The sequence below is a fragment of the Pan paniscus genome, chromosome 4 (assembly GCF_029289425.2).
Source record: "Pan paniscus chromosome 4, NHGRI_mPanPan1-v2.0_pri, whole genome shotgun sequence".
Lineage (NCBI taxonomy): Eukaryota > Metazoa > Chordata > Mammalia > Primates > Hominidae > Pan > Pan paniscus.
Window position 1 is genome coordinate 44,374,888 of NC_073253.2, and position 21,424 is coordinate 44,396,311.

At 42.4% G+C, this 21,424-nt stretch overlaps 1 protein-coding gene and 2 non-coding genes across 5 annotated transcripts in view; 2 read left to right on the plus strand and 1 right to left on the minus strand.

The window, feature by feature from the left end:
- OCLN (occludin) overlaps window positions 1–21,424 on the minus strand; it is a 62,400-nt gene that overhangs the window by 8,625 nt on the left and 32,351 nt on the right. For all 3 annotated transcript variants that reach the window (XM_034959994.4, XM_008957324.5, XM_055112323.2), the window contains 3 exons: window positions 12,273–12,418; window positions 4,343–4,558; window positions 1,364–1,535 (listed from right to left, as the gene is read on the minus strand). In XM_034959994.4, coding sequence (XP_034815885.1) covers window positions 1,364–1,535; window positions 4,343–4,558; window positions 12,273–12,418 — 534 coding nt within the window. The remainder of the gene's footprint in view (window positions 1–1,363; window positions 1,536–4,342; window positions 4,559–12,272; window positions 12,419–21,424) is intronic.
- Window positions 7,859–7,962, plus strand: LOC112439986 (small nucleolar RNA U13). Its single transcript, XR_003028200.1, has one exon. It is a non-coding gene; the product is annotated as a small nucleolar RNA U13 (small nucleolar RNA).
- On the plus strand, window positions 16,323–16,425 carry LOC112439921 (U6 spliceosomal RNA). The gene has a single exon (XR_003028144.1). It is a non-coding gene; the product is annotated as a U6 spliceosomal RNA (small nuclear RNA).

Genomic DNA, 21,424 nt, shown 5'->3' on the forward strand with positions numbered 1-21,424 from the left:
CTTGGAGAGATTGTTTTAACTAATATTTTGGTGATAAGGATTTCCTGATGGTAGGATTTAAGATGATTTCTTTTTCTGTATACAGTTCTGTGTTACTTAAGTTCTTTTTTTTTTTTTTTTTTTTTTTGAGATAGAGTCTCACTCTGTCACTCAGGCTGGAGTGCAGTGGCGCGATCTTGGCTCACTGCAAGCTCCGCCTCCTGGGTTCACACCATTCTCCTGCCTCAGCCTCCCGAGTAGCTGGGACTACAAGTACCCGCCACCATGCCTGGCTAATTTTTTGTATTTTTTTTTTTTTAGTAGAGACGGGGTTTCACTGTGTTAGCCAGGATGGTCTCGATCTCCTGACCTCATGATCCGCCCACCTCGGCCTCCCAAAGTGCTGGGATTACAGGCGTTAGCCACCGTGCCCGGCCGCTTAAGTTCTTTTCTACAGAAAGAATGAATGGCTTTATAAATAGGAAAGATAATAAGCCTATTTTATTATTATTATTATTAATTTTTGAGATGGAGTCTCACTCTGTCGCCCAGGCTGGAGTGCAATGGCGCAATCTTGGCTCACTGCAACCTCCCCCATCCCGGGTTCAAGCAATTCTCCTGTCTCAGCCTCCCCGAGTAGCTGGGATTACAGGTGTCTGCCACCATGCCCTGCTATTTTTTGTATTTTTAGTAGAGACGGGGTTTCACCATGTTAGGCACGCTATTCTCTAAGTCCTGACCTTAGGTGATCCACTTGCCTTGGCCTCCCAAAGTGTGGGGATTATAGCCATGAGCCACCATGCCCAGCCTGCCTATTTTATTTTAAATAGGAAAGGATAGATGTACATAGAATAGTGCTTTGTAGGGGCTGGGCGCGGTGGCTCACGCCTGTAATCCCAGCACTTTGGGAGGCTGAGACGGGCAGATCACGAGGTCAGGAGATCGAGACCATCCTGGCTAACATGGTGAAACCCCATCTCTACTAAAAAAAAAAATACAAAAAATTAGCCGGGCGTGGTGGCGGGCACCTGTAATCCCAGCTACTTGGGAGGCTGAGTCAGGAGAATGGCGTGAACCCAGGAGGCAGAGCTTGCAGTGAGCTGAGATCACGCCACTGCACTCCAGCCTGGGCAACAGAATGAGACTCCACCTCAAAAAAAAAAAACAAAAAACAGAATAGTGCTTTGTAATTATTAACTATTATACATTAGTACAATCTTCTATTAGAAAAGAATTTCATCCAAAACCCAATCTCAACTATTCTTCAACGAAACTGCAGTTTGATAACTACTAGCACATTTTTATCAACATTAATATAAAGGATGCTCTACCTCCACAGATTAGATTCAAATTGTTTAATATATAAATATCAGGTTGAATTTACCATGTACTCTTCACTTTCTTCTCTATAGTCATCTAATTCTTTATCCAAACGGGAGAGTTCTTTATTGATCTCATCAAGTTCTGATTGTAAGCTCTTGTATTCCTGTAGGCCAGTGTCAAAATTCCTCTTGTACAGTTGTCTTTGTTGATCTGAAGTGATAGGTGGATATTCCCTAAAAGGTGAGAGAGAAAATGACTACATATGTATCCTTAGCAGACATAAAATTCAATGCTCCTTCCTCAAAGATAATAAAGCTGGTTGGGTATGGAGAATGACATTTTCTTGTTTCGTTTTTGTTTCTTATGGGGAAAGAGAGAGAGAATACAAATAAGTTCTATTAAGAGTGACTATATATTACTGCTCATTTTTTAAAAAATAAAAACTATGCCTACGTAATTTGCAGAAATAATTTTGAAAATCATTTACAAAATTGAAGGTACAAGTCATAGGAACTCACTTATTTTCCATACACAATATCAATAATGGACTACTTATGTTTATAAAGTTTTTCTTTTCTTTTTTTTTTTTTTGAGACAAAGCCTGCTCTGTCACCCAGGATGGAGTGCAGTGGCACAATCTCGGCTCACTGCAACCTCCACCTCCCGGGTTCAAGCGATTTTCGTGCCTCAGTCTCCACAGTAGCTGGGATTACAGGTGCCTGCCACCACGCCCGGCTAATTTTTGTATTTTAGTAGAGACAGGGTTTCACCATGTTGGCCAGGCTAGTCTCAAACTCCTGACCTCAGGTGATCCACCTGCCTCAGCCTCCCAAAGTGCTGGGATTACAGGAGTGAGCCACCATGCCTGGCCTGTTTAAAGTCTTAAAACTGAAATTCTGGAACACAAAGTCCGCTTTGATCACCACAGTGGCAGCACAGCTGACTGGAAGTGGCTGTTTCCTGCTACCACCCATAGTTTTCAGACTGGTTTATTTATTTTTTGCTCTTGTTTTTCCGAAGTGGAAATAGCTTATCTACTTCTTTCACAATAAAAATAGACATTAAAAATGTACATGTATAAAAACATGTGCTCACTGTTAAAATAATCTGGCAATTCATTAAAGTATAAAGAAGAAAAACTGAAATTTTGTATCACATCTATTTCTCAATATACCAGCTACTCCTTACATAGGAAGACGATGCCATTAACCCATAATCCATAGAGAAAATACTCTGAATCCTTTCACAGGACTGGAGTTTCACAATGATGTGGAATTTCAAATTTTAGATCTAACAATCTAACATCTTCATTTTACAGAGGGGAGAAATTTAAATGATTTGATCAAAAGGGAAACAAGAATTTCAGATTTTGAAAATTTTCAGGCTGGGCATGGTAGCTCACCCCTGTAATCCCAGCACTTTGGGAGGCTGAGGTGGGTGGATCACCTGAGGTCAGGAGTTTGAGACCAGCCCAGCCAACATGGTGAAACCCTGTCTCTATTAAAACTACAAAAATTAGCCGGGTGTGGTGGCGCATGCCTGTAATCCCAGCTCTTCGGGAGGCTGAGGCAGGAGGATTGCTTGAACCTGGGAGGTGGAGGTTGCAGTGAGCCAAGATCGTGCCACTGCACTCCAGCCTGGGCAACAGAGTGAGACTCTATCTCAAAAAAATATATAAAGTTTTCAGTTAAATCTTCCGTGATACAAGTTAGGTGAATATTTTACAGATAGATGGCTAAGCCAGGCCAAAAACTCTTGAGGGGAGAGGGGAAGATAAAGTATCAGAATCATCAGTGAATAGGGGATCTCAAGCTACCCATGCCCCGCCTATCCTTCCTCACTCTCTGAGAAGCAATGTTTTGATTACCATTCACATTGCAAATGTTTCTGATGTGCGTCTTAGTCCTCAGAATACTTGGGCATAGGAAGGCTACACATCATACACAAATACATTTGGTGATGGTGGATGGATTGTAACAAAACCACCAAAACACAAAGAAACTTAACCACAACTGTGGCTGAACACTAAATTGTTACCTCAATTGTTTACGGAACTCTATGGATTAAACTTTAAAAGAAACTCTGGTCTTATCATTTTAAGCTTAATTTAAAAAATAATTGCCGGCCAGGCGCGGTGGCTCACTCCTGTAATCCCAGCACTTTGGGAGGCCGAGGCAGGGAGATCATCTGAGGTCAGGATTTTCAAGATCAGCCTGGCCAACATGGTGAAATCCGTCTCTACTAAAAATACAATAATTAGCCGGGCATGGTGGTGGGCGCCTGTAATCCCAGCTACTTGGTAGGCTGAGGCAGGAATTGCTTGAACCCGGAAGGCAGAGGTTGCACCGAGCCGAGATCGTGCCATTGCACTCCAGCCTGGGCGACAGAGCAAGACTCCGTCTCAAAAAAAAAAAGTAATGCCAAAGGAAAACCATAGCACTGGTTTGGGAATTTTATAATTAGTAAAACAAAGTTCTTCTATATCTGGATTTTATTTATTTGAAAGGCCTTTGGTTGTTTTTTGAGATAGGGTCTAGCTCTATCACCCAGCCTGGGGTGCAATGATGCAATTATAGCTCACTGCAGCCTTGAACTCCTGGGCTTAAGCAATCCTCCTGCCTCAGCCTCAGCCTCCCGAGTAGCTGGAACTACAGGCCCACACCACTATGCCTGGCTGGTCTTGAACTCTTAGCCTTAGCCTCCCAAAGTGCTAGGACATCTTTCTTCCGTGACTATTGGTATAAGAAAGAGCACTGGTGAAGTTCACCAGCCACACTGTGGAAAGTTCAAAGTGGTTACTGCCAAAGTTCAAAGACATGGTTACTGCCAAACATTCTCTCCACTTCAAACTTTGTCACAAAGGGTGCTAAGGAAAAAACCAGCCAACACCACACAAAAAACTGTCTCCAGTCCTGGTTGGCAAAGAATGAAATTACACCAGTGACCTCAATTTGGGAGGCAATAACTCCAACACCTGGTTGGTCTCCTTTAATTATCAGAAGGAGCACGTGGGCCAGGAAAAGGAGAGCTGAGTCGGTACCTGATCCAGTCCTCCTCCAGCTCATCACAGGACTCGCCGCCAGTTGTGTAGTCTGTCTCATAGTGATCTTGCTCTGTTCTCTTTGACCTTCCTGCTCTTCCCTTTGCAGGTGCTCTTTTTGAAGGTGTCTCAAAGTTACCACTGCTGCTGTAACGAGGCTGCCTGAAGTCATCCACAGGCGAAGTCAATGGAAGCTCCTGAACCACTTCAGGAACCCTAATAAAAACAGGCATCATTGTTCAGTACACTACAGCCCTTTGCCAGTGCACTGTAATCACAGAGCACAGCCATAATAAACACCAGGAGACATCTGCACGCAGGTGCACTCACGCGAGGACTTCAGATGTTCAACACTGAGCAGATGCCTTGTTTTCTGCATTCAATTTGACAGCAGTTCAGAGTCCTCTAATACACACAAGTAGTAGGTTCCAATTTAAAGGGGAGTAGCCATTTTTATACCTTCTAAGTACAACGGATCTCAGATTTCATTTTAAAAAATTCAGGCTGATCTATAAGAGGTGTTTACTTGACCTGTGCCAGGGACTTACTCTACAAAGGCTGTCAGGAAAACAGTGATCATTCTTTTCTACAGGCTCTTCTAGTTCCCTGGAATGCTGCATGGGGAAGAATGCACACATGCTCTTTGTAATATTGATCTTATACTACCATATATCAATTATCATATTAAGATAAAATCTTGCAAAATAAACTAAATATCTAAACTAAAAAATTAAAAAGCTTTACATTGCAATAAATTAAAGAGTTCTTTTAGGATTCTTTTTAAAATTGCTGTTAATCCTGAAGCCATGTAGAATGAATAGAAGGGTTACCATTACACTCTTACTATTTTCTTCTAATACAATTATTTAAAGTTGCATCACAATTGCATGTTTCAGACACAAACATGAAAATAACCCTAACTGAGGAATAAAATACCAAAGTTGAAAGTGGGAACTACTTCTGAGTAAAAGAAATACAAGTTTCATTTTCTTGTAGAAAAGGGCAAGAACAGAAATGAAAACACCAAAGAATGGGCCTAAGACTTTCCAAGCATCAGCCTTGCCATTCCAATCAACTATTTAAAATGTCTGAAGCGTTTCTTTTTGCTGCCAATTTACATAAACTATCATACTGAGCTTTATCTTCCAGGTTTAGTCCCTTTTCTAGGTGATCCACATGTGCTTTGCTGTAACTGTTGTCAGAGTCTTAGATTTCTAAGCACACAATTTCTTGCAGACTCTAAACTTTGGGGTATGTGTGTGTAGATGCAGGTGGGGGTAGTATTTATTTCTTCTTTCAAGATTTATGGCCGGAGGCGGTGGCTCACACCTGTAATCTCAGCACTTTGGGAGGCCGAGGTGGGCGAATCACTTGAGGCCAGGAGTTCAAGATCGGCCTGGCCAACATGGTGAAACCCCATCTCTACAAAAAAAACAAAAATTAGTGCACTGTGGCAGGCATCTGTAATCCCAGCTACTCGGGAGGCTGAGGCAGAAGAATTGCTTGAACCCAGGTGGCAGAGAATGCAGTGAGCTGAGATCGCACCACTGCACTCCACCCTGGGTAACAGAATGAGATTCTGTCTTAAAAAAAAAAAAAAATTTATTCAGGTAATATGGCTTTGTGTGCTATGCTAATGTTACTTCTAATGGAGAGAAAATGTGACTTTCTCCATGAGTCAATGATTAACAAGTTCCTAGATACTCTGCCAAAACTGCCAGGTACTATGCCTCTTCTTTGAGGTAGAAAAACAAAACCTTTAGAATGCAGTGGATTTATTTTAGGGGTGGGGCCAAAGAGGGAGGAAACTAAAGGGCAAAAGAAATTAGAAAAAAACATAAAAACAAAAAGTAAAACATCAAAGTAGGCCTCCTGCCAGAATTTTTATGATATTAGATATTGATATATCTTTACCTTCGAAGTTTTCCTCCCCTCCTCCTACACCCCTTTAAAATATTAACATACTTGATCTAGCATGAAAGCTAAAAGCAAAACATTTCACAAGAAAAGTATTGACTACAGGTGTGAGCAACACCACACTGGGCTAATTTTTAATTTTTTTGTAGAGACAGGGTCTCACTCTGTTGCCCAGGCTGAGCTTTCCACATTTCCCAAGCTGCGTTGATCTTTCCAGCCCAGCATGAAGTTTTCTTTCCCAAAGCTTACATAGCAAAAAGATTCTGATTGGCCCTTTTTGGGTCACTGTCATCCTTGAAGCCAGGAGAATGTTCTCTGATTAGCAAGACTTAGATATGCCTCCCAATAATGGTAGCAGCTCTAAAATACAGTGTGTACAACAAACGTCATTCTAATAGTCATGGCATTGTTGATCATGGGTTGTTTCTCTGCCTTCACTGATTCTGTGTGTAATCAGAAAAGAAGGATTCTTATGCATGTGTTTTCAATTCAGTAATTGTCCTGAACACCTGACATGCATAGAGTACTGAGCCAGGTGACCCTGGGAAGACCAGGTCCATGTTCTCACGGAGGCTGCAAAACAGGGGTGGAGGAAAGTGCGCAACAATTCCGCTGAGAGTCAGGGCAAGGTAGGAGCAATAAAGGCAGCGTGAAGGAGTGTGAGAGAGAATAAAACAAATGACTGAAGAATAAAAAGAACAAGCCGGCCAGGTGCGGTAGCTCACACTTGTATAATCCCAGCACTTTGGGAGGCCGAGGCAGGGGGATCACTTGAGGTTAGGAGTTTGAGACCGGTCTGGCCAACATGGTGAAACCCCTGTCTCTACTAAAAATACAAAAATTAGCTGAGCATGGTGGTGCAAGCCTGTGATCCCAGCTACTCAGGAGGCTGAGGTGGGAGGATCGCTTGAACCCGGGAGGTAGAGGTTGCAATGAGCCAAGATTGCACCAACACATTCCAGACTGAAGTGGAGTGGCACGGTCTTGGCTCACTGCAGGCTTGACCTCCTGGGCTCAATCAATCCTCCCACCTCAGCCTCCCAAGTAGCTAGGACTAGAGGCATGTGCCACCATACCTGGCAAATCTTTATATTTTTTGTAGAGAGGGGGTTTAGCAATAATGCCCAGGGTGTTCTCGAACTCCTAGGCTCAAGCAATCCACCCACCTCAGCCTCCCGAAGTGCTGGAATTACAGGCATGAGCCACTGTGCCCAGCTCTGGTATGCTAGTATTTTAAGGGGGGGTGGGGGAATCAATGTACTTTGGCCAGTATCTTTATGTTTTAAAATCTCTGGAGAAATATAAAAGAAAGTGATGACATTAGTTGCCTCTGGGGAGAGGAACTAGCTAGCTGGTACCTTTTGTCCCTTTTAAATTTTCCACTACATAAAGTATTCAAGAATAAGAAAGATTAATACTTAAGGAATAAGACTTTCAAATTAATTTCAAATGAATTTGTGAAACTATCCTGGTTTTTGTGAAAAGGGACAACACCAGGGAATGCTGTGTAACCACGCAGGCCTTACAATTTAGAGGCACAGCTGGTGCCAAGATGCAGTATAGATATACATTTTGTATGTATGAAAGTTCTGCAAATCGGTCCTTTTATAGTTGATGAGCATGATGATTGGGTGTTCACACGCATGTGTGAAATGTCCCACCCTCAAATCTTGTTACAATATTGGCACATTACCCATCTGACATGAAAAAGGAGGAAAAAAAAAGTTCTGCAAATCATAGCTTAAAAATTTTAGAGGCTGAGGCAGGAGGATCACTTAAGGCCAGGAGTTCAAGACTATCCTGGGCAACAAAGCAAGACCCCTTCTCTACAAAAATAAAAATAAAAAATTAGCCAGCCGTAGTGGCACATACCTGTGGTCCTGGCTAAAGTGAGCTATGAAGCAAGAGGACTGCTTGAGCCCAGGAGTTCAAGGTCACAGTGAGCTATGATCACACCACTGCACTATAGGTCTTGGCGACAGAGTGAAACAGCATCTCAAACAAATGATGAAAAAAAAAACTTAGAAGGATTGCATCTCTCTTGTGTACCCTTGTCCCTAACACTCTCAAGTGCTTTAGTTTTTGTCAAAATCCAAAGAGAAGAACAGAGAAAATGTGCTTTCTCCAAATCATTCACAATTGAAATCAACAGCAAGATCAAGTCTGAATACCAAAACAACTATGCACTCAGAGTAAATCTCATATATCATGGCCCACTAATCAGGAGTCGGGCATTGGGGATAAAACTTCAAAGCAGGCCAGGCGTGGTGGCTCACGCCTGTAATGCCCGCACTTTGGGAGGCCAAGACAGGTAGATCACCTGAGGTCAGGAGTTCGAGACCAACCTGGCCAACATCATGAAACCCCGTCTCTACTAACAATACAAAAATTAGCCAGGCATGGTGGCGCGCACCTGTAATCCCAGCTACTAGGAGGAGGCTGAGGCAGGAGAATCACTTGAACCCAGGAGACGGAGGTTGCAGTGAACTGAGATCGCACTACTGCACTCCAGCCTGGGTAACGGAGTGAGACTCCGTCTCAAAAACAAAACAAACAAAAAAACACTTCGAAGTAACAAAAAAGTTATTTCCAGTAGATACACCTTTAAAGTAGACATTCAAACTAGCTGAAAGGAAATTTTTTGGGCTTTTTCAGTCTCCAAAGGAACTTAGAGTTCTAGAATTACAGTCACAAAGTCATAAAGACATTTCAGTCAATAAGGGACTAATAAAAGTATATGGCAAATGCAATTACGTACAGTATATAATACTTGACAATAAACGACTATGCTACTGGTTTATGTATTTACACTATATTTTTTATTAGATTCCTTCAACTTATTAAAAAAAAAAAACAGTTGAAACAGAAAAAAAAAGTTAAAAGAGCCTCAGGCAGGTGCTTCAGGAGGTATTCCAGAAGAAGGCACTGTCACCATGGAAGATGACAGCTCTGGGTGTGTTATTGGCCCTGATGACCTTCCAGTGCAACAAGATGTGGAAATGGAAGACAGTGATATTGATGTAGGCCTAGGCAAATGTGTATGTTTGTATCTTAGTTTTGGGTTTTTGTGTGTGTGTGTGTGTGTGTTTATTTTTATTTTTTTTGAGATAGGGTCTCTGTTGCCCAGGCTGGAGGGCAGTGGTGCAATCGCAGCTCACTGCAGCCTCCCAAAGTGGTGGGATTACAGGCATAAGCCACTGCACCCAGTCTGTATCTTAGTTTTTAACAATAAAGTGTAGAAACTAAAATAAAATTTACATGGTAAAAATAGAAAACAGCACTTTGGGAGGCCAAAGTGGGAGGATCACTTGAGGTCAGGAGTCTAAGAACAGCCTGGTGGCAGGGCATGGTGGCTCATGCCTGTAATCCCAGTACTTTGTGAAGCCGAGGCAGGCAGATCGCTTGAGCCCAGGAGTTTGAGACCAGCCTGGACAACATAGCGAGACCCTGTCTCTACAAAAAAAAATAGAAAAAAATAGCTGGGCATGGTGGAGCACATGTGTAGTCCCAGCTACTGAGGTGACCAAGTAGTCTCAGCTACTTAGCTGACTAAAGTGGGAAGATCACTTGAGCCTGGGAGGTCAAGGCTACAGTGAGCTGTGATCACACCACTGCACCCCAGGCTGGGTGACAGATTGAGACCATGTCTCTACCAAAAAAAAAAAAAAAAGCTTATAGAATAAGGAAAATACTTCTCTATATCTATACAATGTAGGTATGGGATTTTTGGCTTTTCTTTTATTTTTGGCTGGATTTGAGCTCCCGGGCTCAAGTATGATCCCTCCCACCTCAGCCTCCCAATTAGCTGGGACTGCTGGTGTGCACCACTGTGCCAGGGTTTGTGATTGTGTTTTTTGTTGTTGTTCTTTTGTTTGTTTGTTTTTGAGACAGAGTCTCGCTTTGTCGCCCAGGCTAGAGTGCAGTGGCGCAATCTCGGCTCACTGCAAGCTCTGCCTCCCGGGTTCACGCCATTCTCCTGCCTCAGCCTCCCGAGTAGCTGGGACTACAGGCGCCCGCCAACATGCCCGGCTAATTTTTCGTACTTTTAGTAGACACGGGGTTTCACCCTGTTAGCCAGGATGGTCTCGATTTCCTGACCTCGTGATCCACCCGCCTCAGCCTCCCAAAGTGCTGGGATTACAGGGGTGAGCCACCGCGTCCGGCCTTTTGTTTTTTTTTTGAGACAGAGTTTCACTTTGTCACGCAGGCTGGAGTGCACTGGTGTGATCTCAGCTCACTGTAACCGCCGCCTCCCAGGTTCCAGTGATTCTCCTGCCTCAGCCTTCCGAGTAGCTGAGATTACAGGTGTGAGCCACCATGCCTGGCTAATTTTTGTATTTTTAGTAGAGACAGGGTTTTGCCATTTTGGCCAGGCTGGTCTCGAACTCCTGACCTCAGGTGATCCGTCCGCCTGGGCCTCCCAAAGTGTGGGGATTACAGGCGTGAGCCACTGCACCCAGCCATGTGATTGTGTTTAAGTGTTATTACAAAAGAGTCAAAAAAATTAAAGTTATAGAAAGCTAAAATTTATTATAGAAGAAAGAAAAATGTTTAGTAAATTTAGTGTAGCCTAAGTATAGTGTTTATAAAGTGTACAGTAATGTCCTAGGCCTTCACATTCACTCACCACTTACTCCCTGACTCACCCAGAGCAACTTCCAGTCCTACAAGCTCCATTCATGGTAAGTGCCTTACAAGATGTACCATTTATTTATTTATTTATTTAGATGGAGCTTCGCTCTTGTTGCCCAGGCTGGAGTGCAATGGCACAATCTCCGCTTACAACAACCTCCGCCTCCCGGGTTAAACCGATTCTCCTGCCTCAGCCTTCCCAAGTAGCTGGGATTACAGGCATGCGCCACCACGCCTGGCTATTTTTAGTAGAGATGGGGTTTCTCCATGTTGGTCAGGCCGGTCTTGAACTCCTGACCTCAGGTGATCCACCTGCCTCGGCCTCCCAAAGTGCTGGGATTATAAGGCGTGAGCCACCGCCCCGGCCAAGATGTACCATTTTTTATCTTTTATATTTACTGTACCTTTTTTGTGTTTAGATATACAAATACCACTGTATTACCGCTGCCTAGAGTATTTGGTATATTAACATGCTGTCTGCATTTGTAGCGTAAAAGCAAGAAGCTATACCACATAGCCTAGGCTCGTAGCAGGCTATCCATCTAGGTTTGTGTTAAGTACACTGTGATGTTCACTCAAGGATGAAATTGCCTAAAGACACACTTCTCAGTATTCCCATCGTTAAACAATGCATGACTATATATGTAAAAATACCGACTTCAACATCCTTAGGCAAAAATTACATCCCCGCCCATACCAATTATCTCCAATAGTCTTCTCTCACTAGTCATTAGGTGGAATTAGAATTGAGCTTTAGGGTAAGTGTTTCCACCACAGAGATACCATTTCAATTATCATATGACACCTACCCTAGGCCAGACGTTCACTGAGGTTTCTCACATCTCCCAGCAATACTGAGGACCTAGCACAGCAAATGAAATACCACAATTCCTGGATTCAAATGAAGTCTTCTAGTTTAACAGAAATGTATGTGGGCAGGGTTGATTAATGTGAAATGTCCTCCCTTCTGTTTATGAGATCCAACAATTATAGGCAAAAGGAGAGGCTGAGCACAGCACTGACCTCTGCTCAGTAACTTCCTCTCACCCTCACCTAAACTTCAAAACCAGAAATAGCAGAACCACATTCCTAGAGTGAAAGAACCCAACCCAACCTTTCAATTAAACAAGTAAGTGAAAAGAAGCATTTTCAACTTAGAAGGGAAATAGAACCCCACCCTCCTCATCCTGGTCTTCCAAGTAGCCGCAGGCCTCTGTACCAACAAAGCAAAGATTGTTGTAATACCAAGATCCAGATCCAGCTTTTGTGTGCACTGCTGGATATTTTTTTAAGCAGAAAGGCACAAAAACAACAAAAACCAATTATATGCAAATACTCATTTTTACACTCAGTCTATCAAACTAAGAGAGATGCTACTTACGGCGTGGATTTATAGGAAGACTCTGGATAAAACCGCTTGTCATTCACTTTGCCATTGGAAGAGTATGCCATGGGACTGTCAACTCTTTCCACATAGTCAGATGGGGGTGAAGGCACGTCCTGTGTGCCTGCAGACACATTTTTAACCTTAAAAAACCCCAAGAGATAGTTATTATTTATCTTGTAATGAAAAGGGGGAAGACACTGAAGAAAATTATCTTATATACATTATCTAATATTTATGTGGCCCATTAAATACTATTAACACTAATAATAAAAAGGCAATAATTACAGGTTAATAGTTAAATCCACATTGTAATAGACATATAAACAGTGCTACTGCTAGTTTAAACAAGTATATTACCAAGAAGAAAAATCTGATCACCTAGTTCTCATCCTAATGTGATTAGGTTTCATAATTATCTATGGCAATTTTCCACCTCCATATTAGGAAGACTGGTCTCATTATCTCACGCCCACATTAGAAAGACCATTCTCATTTAACCTAAGCCAGGTCTCGGTTAGGAGAATTTTCATTTCTAACAAGCTCTCAGGTAATGCTATGTTGCTGTCTGTGCACCACACTTGGAAAAGCACTAATCTAGAACAAAGCACACTGGTAGTTCTTAATCCATTCACCTCTCAACATGGAATGTTAAAACCACAGAAGAAATTAAGAAGTTCAAGCTGACTTCTACTCTTTTAATAAGAGATTTGTTTATTCTCCCTTAATGTACGTTCTCTATGGTTCTATTACTAATAACCTACACAATATATCACACAACATCAGTGCCTTCCCTTTTCACTTTCCTTATTTCATTCTGATGTGTAAGTGAATTCATCCTACAAAAGTAACATGCATTAGAAATTATGCCTTAATAGGCCGGGCGCGGTGGCTCACGCCTGTAATCCCAGCACTTTGGGAGGCTGAGGCGGGTGGATCACAAGGGCAGGAGATCGAGACCATCCTGGCTGACACAGCGAAACCCCGTTTCTACTAAAAATACACACACAAAAAAAATTAGCTGGGCGTGGTGGCATGCACCTGTAGTCCCAGCTACTGGGGAGGCTGAGGCAAGAGAATCACTTGAACCAGAGAGGCAGAGGTTGCAGTGAGCAGAGATAGTGCCATTGCACTCTAGCCTGGCCAACAGCGAGACTGTGTCAAAAAAAAAGAAATTATGCCTTAATGTGAAATACATATACAGGTTCTTCTTATCTGAGGAATGTAAGCCCTTTCTTAAAACTTATCAGGCCCGGAGAGGCATTAAAATGAAACAGCAATCAAGTCCTACTTCCCCCTTGAGCTATGTAGTTATCTCCAGAAACTGCATAATCTAACAATGCTACACACTAGGCACCATAACCCTGCTATAGCTCGATGATGTGACAACGTTATTTCTGTAAACCAGTGAGAATTCCTGATGAACAACTTTGTTTCTGTCCACTCCTTGTGCCCCGTTTTTGCCTTTCAAAACTTGCTTATAAAAAAGGTTGCATGGCGCACTCCCCAAGGCAGCTTGGAAGCATGTCCCAGGCAGCTGTTCTCAACCTTGGCCCAAATAAATTTTCTATATTAATTTTGCCTCAGCTTCTTCCCTTAGGTCAATATTAACATGGAAGGCTTACCACAGAACCTTTGGGATAAAAAATTTAAACATAAAAAGCACAGCCAACTAGACTCCCAACACTGTATGTATATATATGTATATATATATATACACACACACACACACACACATGCATACATATACATATATATATATATATATACACACACACATATATATATATATTTTTTTTTGAGACAGAGTCTCACCCTGTCACCCAGGCTGGAGTGCAGTGGTGTGATCTCGGCTCACTGTAACCTCCGCCTCCTGGGTTCAAGTGATTCTCCTGCCTCAGCCTCCCGAGTAGCTGGGATTACGGGCACCCACCAACATGCCTGGCTAATTTTTGTATTTTTAGTAGAGATGGGGTCTAACCATGTTGGCCAAGCTGGTCTCGAACTCCTGACCTTAAATGATCCACCCACCTCGGCCTCCCAAAGTGCTGGGATTACAGGCGTGAGCCACCACGCCCGGCCACTGTTAGATTTTATGTTTTATGTAACAGCTCCAACACTCTTGACATTTTACCTAATAGCCTTTAAATTATTACATATCACTCTGTAATTGAGAAAAAAAATTGGAAAAAAACCAAAGACCTCAAACAAGTGCTAACCCTAGATGAATCATTTAGTTGTTTTAAGGCAAAGGAATAGAAATAAAGTGTGGGGAAAAAATCAAAATAAATCTACAGATATTTCTGTGAAAAAGAGCTGCTATTCAAAAGGGTAGAACCGCTCTAGCTTTGTGATAGGATCAATGGCATTTTAGGGTTTGGTACGTGTGCTTGTAGTGCCAGCTACTCGGGAGGCTGAGATGGGAAGACCTCTTGAGACTGAGAGGTAGAGGCTGCAGTGAGCTCTGATTGTGCCACTGCACTCCAGCCTGGGTGACAGAATGAGACGCTATCTCAAATACATACAAACACAACCAATAGCATCAGATTATCTGGGCTCACCCCAGGTCTGCCAACCACAAATTCTATAAAGCCTTAGTTTTCATCTGAAAAAGAAAAAAAGAAAAAAAAAAGGAGAAAACTACCTAGTACATAAAGTTATTTTGATGATTAAATGAGGTGACAAGGTATCACATTTACCATAGTGCCTTTAAACACAGTAAAAATTCAAAAGATGCTGGATTTTGGAATTAAGGCCACTGGATCTGATCAAATAATTTTTACAGGAATTTGGAGGTGGCAGAAGACCTTTATTTGGATTATTTTGCTATTATAAAGCCTTACAATCAGGTTCAGCTTCAATGCAGTGTATCTTCTGCAATACATATTCCTTACATCTTAAGTTTCCCATTCTTAGTAGCATTAAAACATGAGATGCACTCTCCTGACATATCCAGGCAGTATCACATACAGAAAGATATTTACCTACCCCTCAAAGTACATAGGGGTATTCTTGATTGTTTAACATTCAGAGTCAGAAAGGAATAGAATCATTTCCCTCTGAAAGTGGAATTTGGCAGCAACTGCGAAACCAGTGGGTGGGTTGCCACGGAGTGTGCTCAGACCCCACCACAGGAGGGAAGGGAGGGAAGCACTCTTGGTTCCCACAGAATTCCTTACAACAAAAGTTTACAACAGAAGTTGCCAAGCTTCACAGGCAAATGCTTCACCAAACCAAAGCCTATTCTTAATCCAATACCTTATCAGAATTTAAAAATCCTTCCTTTGCTTAAAAACCCATTTTATACTTCTCTAGGTCCCACCTCCTCCTCACAGCGTGAGCTTTAGCAGAGTCTGTGTATCTTTTCAGAGATTTCTTACTGGCTAAAATGCCCTTCCCCTTTTGCCAGCTATTCCTTAATTGGGTTTCAATTCTTGGCTCATGTGCCACCACCTCCTCCTCATACAAGCCCCTCCTGGATGAGGCACCAACCTGTGCTATCTCCCTACACCTGTGCATACAAACCTCCCACCAAATCGCTTATGCACTGCCGAACAGTGGCTTGCTCACCTATCTCACTTCAGTAGGCAGCAGACTGGGCTTAAGCCACCACTATCTGACTGCTTACAATTAGCCAAATATTGAAGTGACAGATCATTTTGTAGGCATGGCTTTACAGGCAAATATCGTTCCTTTTCCAGAAATGAGGAAGCTGTGGCTCAGGCAGTTAGACAACTTTCCCAAGAACCTAGATGTAGAAAATGCAAGGGCGGGCAGTTTCCTGCTTTCCTCTTCGAGTCTCCAAAGGACCACACAGTGTCTGGCACAAATCGGGAGCCCCAAGTTTGCTGCATAAAGTTTACCTCATTGATAACTGTTCTATTTCTACACTGTATACCCAAGTATCTTATCAATGAGGCACACTGAGCTGACCTTTCTCTCTTAGCATCAGCAGAACTGGACTAGCTTGACCACTGACTCCACCCTTCAGCAAAGATCTCTGATTAAACCTTTTCTATACACATGCATAATAAATTCCAAGGCAGTGCTCCCTTCAGCAGCACATATATAAAGTTGAACAATACAGGAAAGATTAGCATGGCCTTTGGGCAAGAACAGCACCCAAATTCATGAAACATTCCGTTTTTTTTTTTAAATCCTGAGCCAGCTGATGCCAGACTCCAACAGTCTAGAGGCAAAGGCAAAATATATTTGAAAAACAAGGAGTACGAACATTTTTCTTCCTCTTTACACTGCAATTTTCCTGAAAAAAGGCTAAAATATTTTTTCCTCTAACCCACTTAATGGTACCAATGCCAAGTAAGTATAAACCCAGTATCTGCGGCTTTTGAAGGACAGTAGGAAAGTAGAAGGGGGTTGGAGGGGGCAATACAAAGTGAACAGGTGCTCATTTCTACAAGGAGTCCCCAACCTGTATTTCCTATTATGAGAGAAATGACTTCTGAATTTCACTGTTATTACTGACAGAATGCCCCAGTCAGCTCATAAAACTCAATGATGTAGTTAAGGTTCTCTTAAAAAGGAAAAGAAAAAGATTTTAATTTTCACAGTAAGATTTTTTTTTCTTAAGAGATGAGGCCTTGCTATGTTGCCCAAGCTGGACTTGAACTCCTGGACTCATGCAATCCTCCTACCCTAGCCTCCCAAGTAGCTGGGACTACAGACTCACACCACTACATCTCACTTTTAAAGAATGAGAACTTGAGAAAACCAGCTAGGCATAATTCTAAACAGCAAAGTGTCTTTGTAACAATTTTCCCTTAAGTAATTTGAGGATATCTCTAAGAAATTAGGGGCAGAAGAAAGCAGGATGAAAACACAAATCAAAGATTTCTCTAGGCCAGGCGCGGTAGCTCATGCCTGTAATCCCAGCACTTTGGGAGGCTGAGGCAGGAGGGATCACCTGAAGTCAGGAGTTCGAGACCAGCCTGGCAAACAAGGTGAAACCCCATCTCTACTAAAAATACAAAAATTAGCCAGGCATGGTGACGCACGCCCGTAATCCTAGCTACTTGGTGGCTGAGGCAGAAGAATCACTTGAACCCGGGAGATGGAGGTTGCAGTGTGCCGAGATTGCACCACTGTACTCCAGCCTGGGTGACAGATGCCATCTCAAAAAAAAAAAAAAAAAAGTAACTCAGACTTACTCTTGAAATTACATTCAAAAAGGACAAGCACTCACACTGAACATGCTTAAGGAGTATGAATTATTAATTTAGGGGATATGCAGGGAAATTTTATTAAGATTCTTATTCCAATCAAGAAAGAATTTATTTCCAAAATAGCAAAATGAAATATCATTTTAAAAGATCTTCACAAGAGGTAATTATGAGGATAAATTTTTATTCAAAGTTTAATTGTACTCATTAGAAGTGTTCTGATTATGTCACTTGTGAAAAAATTCTTTGTGACAAACAACATCTAACACTCCTTGGAGAGTTAATGAAAACATCCTAAACCCCTGTGGGATGCCAACAGGAAAATAAACAGGGCAGCTCTCCTTTAGAGCAGCTCAGGTGCTCTTCTCCAAATACCTACCGTGATTCTTCCTCACCTGAGAGTAAGATGGGTCTACACCATCATGTTGGTCCCACCTTCCCCACCCTGACTCCCTGAAGTCAGAGAAGGAATAAAAAGGTCAAGAAGGAATGTTCTAGGTCACTCTGAAAGAAAATCTTCTCTCCTCCAAAACAAAGATTGGGGAAAACACTTATCCCCACTTAAATCAATTTCATATTTCATTTGGAGTTAGTAAAAGCAAAATATATGCAAATTATATGCAATTATAGCTAATCCTCATTTTTCTCCTCACCCTAATTTCATCCCTAGTTCACACATGGGAGAGAGTCAGGCTAGACCTGCATCCATGTGGTCTAGCAATGTGCAAAAGCCATCTACCTCTAAGAAGGAAAGGGAAGTTCACCTGTTGAGTATCCAGCATGTGCCAGGCAAACCCGACTTCGTTTATTCTCACCGCCACCCAAGGAGATACAATTATCTCTATTTTCAGATGAGGAAATTGAGTTTCTACAGTTAAATTAACTTGCTCAAAGTCACAGAGAAGGTAAAGTAGCAGAGGGGAGATTTGAACCCTGGTCCTTCTAGCTCCAAAGCTCAGCTCTTTCTGGCATAACAAACTGCCACCTCAAGAATTCAAACATGGCTTGAAGTACCCATCTTGGCTGGGTATTTTGACTGGTCTTTGTAACAAAGGAGACCATTCTCATTGTCTTAAACTCCTCCCCATTTTGAAGAGCTTTATTTGCCTATTAGTTTAACTTTGTAAGAGCAGCTATTGATGCAAAATTATTATGAGTATGTGCCTTTGTTTAGGTCAGCGTTTAGGAACACCTCTCTCAAAAAGGAAAGAGTAGGATTTTCCCAGCTTGGTGATTAAAGTGGAGATATACCTCAGGCATCAGAGGGAGGAGCATCTTAATCTTAAGGATCATCTCCAGGTTTACAACCTGCCCATTCCACCCTCCTCAGCCCTATGCCCTTGTACTACAGGTTCTCAACAGTAAGTGGTCTAACTCGTTTTTCCTGTTTTCTGATATTTTACACCCTCAGATACTCCCCCCAATAAAAGCTTCAAAATCGACTGGAAAGTTCTCTTAGACTTTTCTCCACCTTTGGTCACTTGAAGGCAGACGGTCCCACATCTACTAATCCCACAAATAATGAGGTCGTGGACCAGGTTTGAACATGTCTGGTTATTTTACCTTGCTCAGATGGCATTCAGGATTTGGAAAACAAATTGCCCCTACCCAACTGCACGCTGTCCAAAGAAACAGTAATAATATAGACCAATAAGAACTATAAATAAAATCCTAAGCCCCCAACCGAGAAGACCCCCTTTTGGCCAAGAGTGCCCCAGAGAAATCTTAACTGAGTTCCTGGCCATGACAGAATGGGAGGTCAGACACAACTCATTTACTCCCTCCCTTCTGCGGTTCAGACACAGCTGACCAGCATTCATGTTAACATAGAGATTATCAAGATTGATAGAAATAGACTCTTTGTGGCAATAAAACACCAAATTATAAATAAGACCTAAGGCCATGGCAGACAAGGGTTAAATCCCACACCCCTACATTTGTCCTAACCATACACTATGTTCTAACCGCCATAAGGTTGCTCTTTTTCTCCAGCAGCCAAACAAGCACTGGCCTCAAGATAAGCAAGATTAAAGCAATTGCATAAGCCTACTATGTACCCACAAAAATTAAAAATAAAAACTTACAAAAAAATACAAAAAGAAAACAACTGCAGCTCATCCACCAACAGATACTGACTGTCTCCTGTTCCACGAGCCATACAGCTTTGACTGGACAAGAAACTGATTTCAGTAACTTTCTCCTGATCAGAGACTAGCAGCTGTGGAATGGTTCTGGCCAGCTTGCAGAGGCTGCATGTGAGTGCCTTGTGTTCCTGCTTCACCTTTTTTTTTTTTTTTGAGACGAAGTCTCACTCTGTTACCCAGGCTGGAGTGCAGTGGCACTGTGTCGGCTCACTGCAACCGCCGTCTCCTGGGTTCAAGCAATTCCCCTGCCTCAGCCTCCTGAGTAGCTGGGATTGCAGGTGCCCACCACCACACCCAGCTAATTTTTATATTTTTAGAAGAGAAGGAGTTTCACCATGTTGGCCAGCTTGTCTCGAACTCCTGACCTCAGGTGATCCGCCCGCCTCGGCCTCCCAAAGTGCTAGGATTACAGGTGTGAGCCACTGCGCCTGGCCCCTGCTTCACCTTTTGATGTACAGGGCCTAATTGTAATACATTTAAATGTTAAGTCTCCACCCCAAAGTGAACATGGGATGTACGTAACACGAATGTTTGTTCATTACGCATGCATCAGGACCCCATTCACGGATATTCATAGCTCCTCCTATAACCTGTTGAATAGGAACGTATGGCCAACCTGTTCAGCATTAAGCTCTTGTCCCAACTCCATCTCCTTCTAAGTGCCTTTCAGTGTCTGCCAGAAGCTACGCTTCCAAGACTGTCAAGGATGGCCACCTTACAGGTTGTAATCCTTTATAATAAATAGTCTCCTTTCTACTTTTTTCTTTCACAGCTGGAGATCCTTTCTAAATTTATAATTGTGTCAATCTTTAGGTTGACACCAGCAAAGGTAAATTCTGAAATTCCCTGAGAGTCAATGAGTTATTAGAGCTCTGGAAGTGGATGAGGTAGAAAAACCTTGTACTCAGTGAGGCTTATCAATGATCTCATTCAAGGCCCCTTACTTAAACGAAAATCCCTGTGAAGACTGTTAAATATACCTGTACCTCATGCCAGAGTTTTTCAACAGGTGTGCCAGGATGTCTTTGGTCGCCCAGCCTGTGAGCCAATCATCTGCAGTTCCAGATCCCCCTCAGTTTACTCCAGTATTTTGTACTAAGTCACCATTTTCCAAGTATGCCATGATGTAATGATAACTTGCTTACAGTTTAATGGTTGCAGCTTGAATCTATAAAATAGTGGTTCTCGAAATATGGTCCCCAGACCAGCTACATTAATATTACCGACCTAGGCCCCACCCAGGCCTAGCGCACACATCATAAACTCCAGGGTGGGAGTGAGTGGGCTGTTTCAATGAGCCCTCCAGGTGATTCTGTTGCCTGCAAAAGTTTGAGAACTACTGACGTAGACACAATTCTCTTCTATGTTGCAGACCACTGTACCTCGTAAAGACCTACAAGTTAAGGGTCTCTTTTGCCTACAGTGATGCACAAACCTGACAGTGCCTGGTTTTCTGGTCCAGGTGTCATAAAATAACCTAGAGCAACAGTGAGAAGGTTCACTCGGCATGAGAACAGCTGAGGGTACCTACTTTTATCACAGTGGAAACATTAGTTGATTCTCAGCCCTGAGAAGGACCTCTATCATACCATCAACACAATGGAAAAGGGAAGGAACACATCTTTCCCTAAAGGAGAGAAGGCACTTTGGCTTGTCATATCTATAAAGGGTTAGTCATTTGTGAAAAGGACACTAATGATCACGCAATAGACTATACTTCCTCAGGACTATGCCTCATAAAAAGTTGACCTTTACCCCATAAAAACTCTTATAAAAATCAAGAGTATCAGAGAAACTGGTTGAGTTTTGCCACCTCAGCAATTGC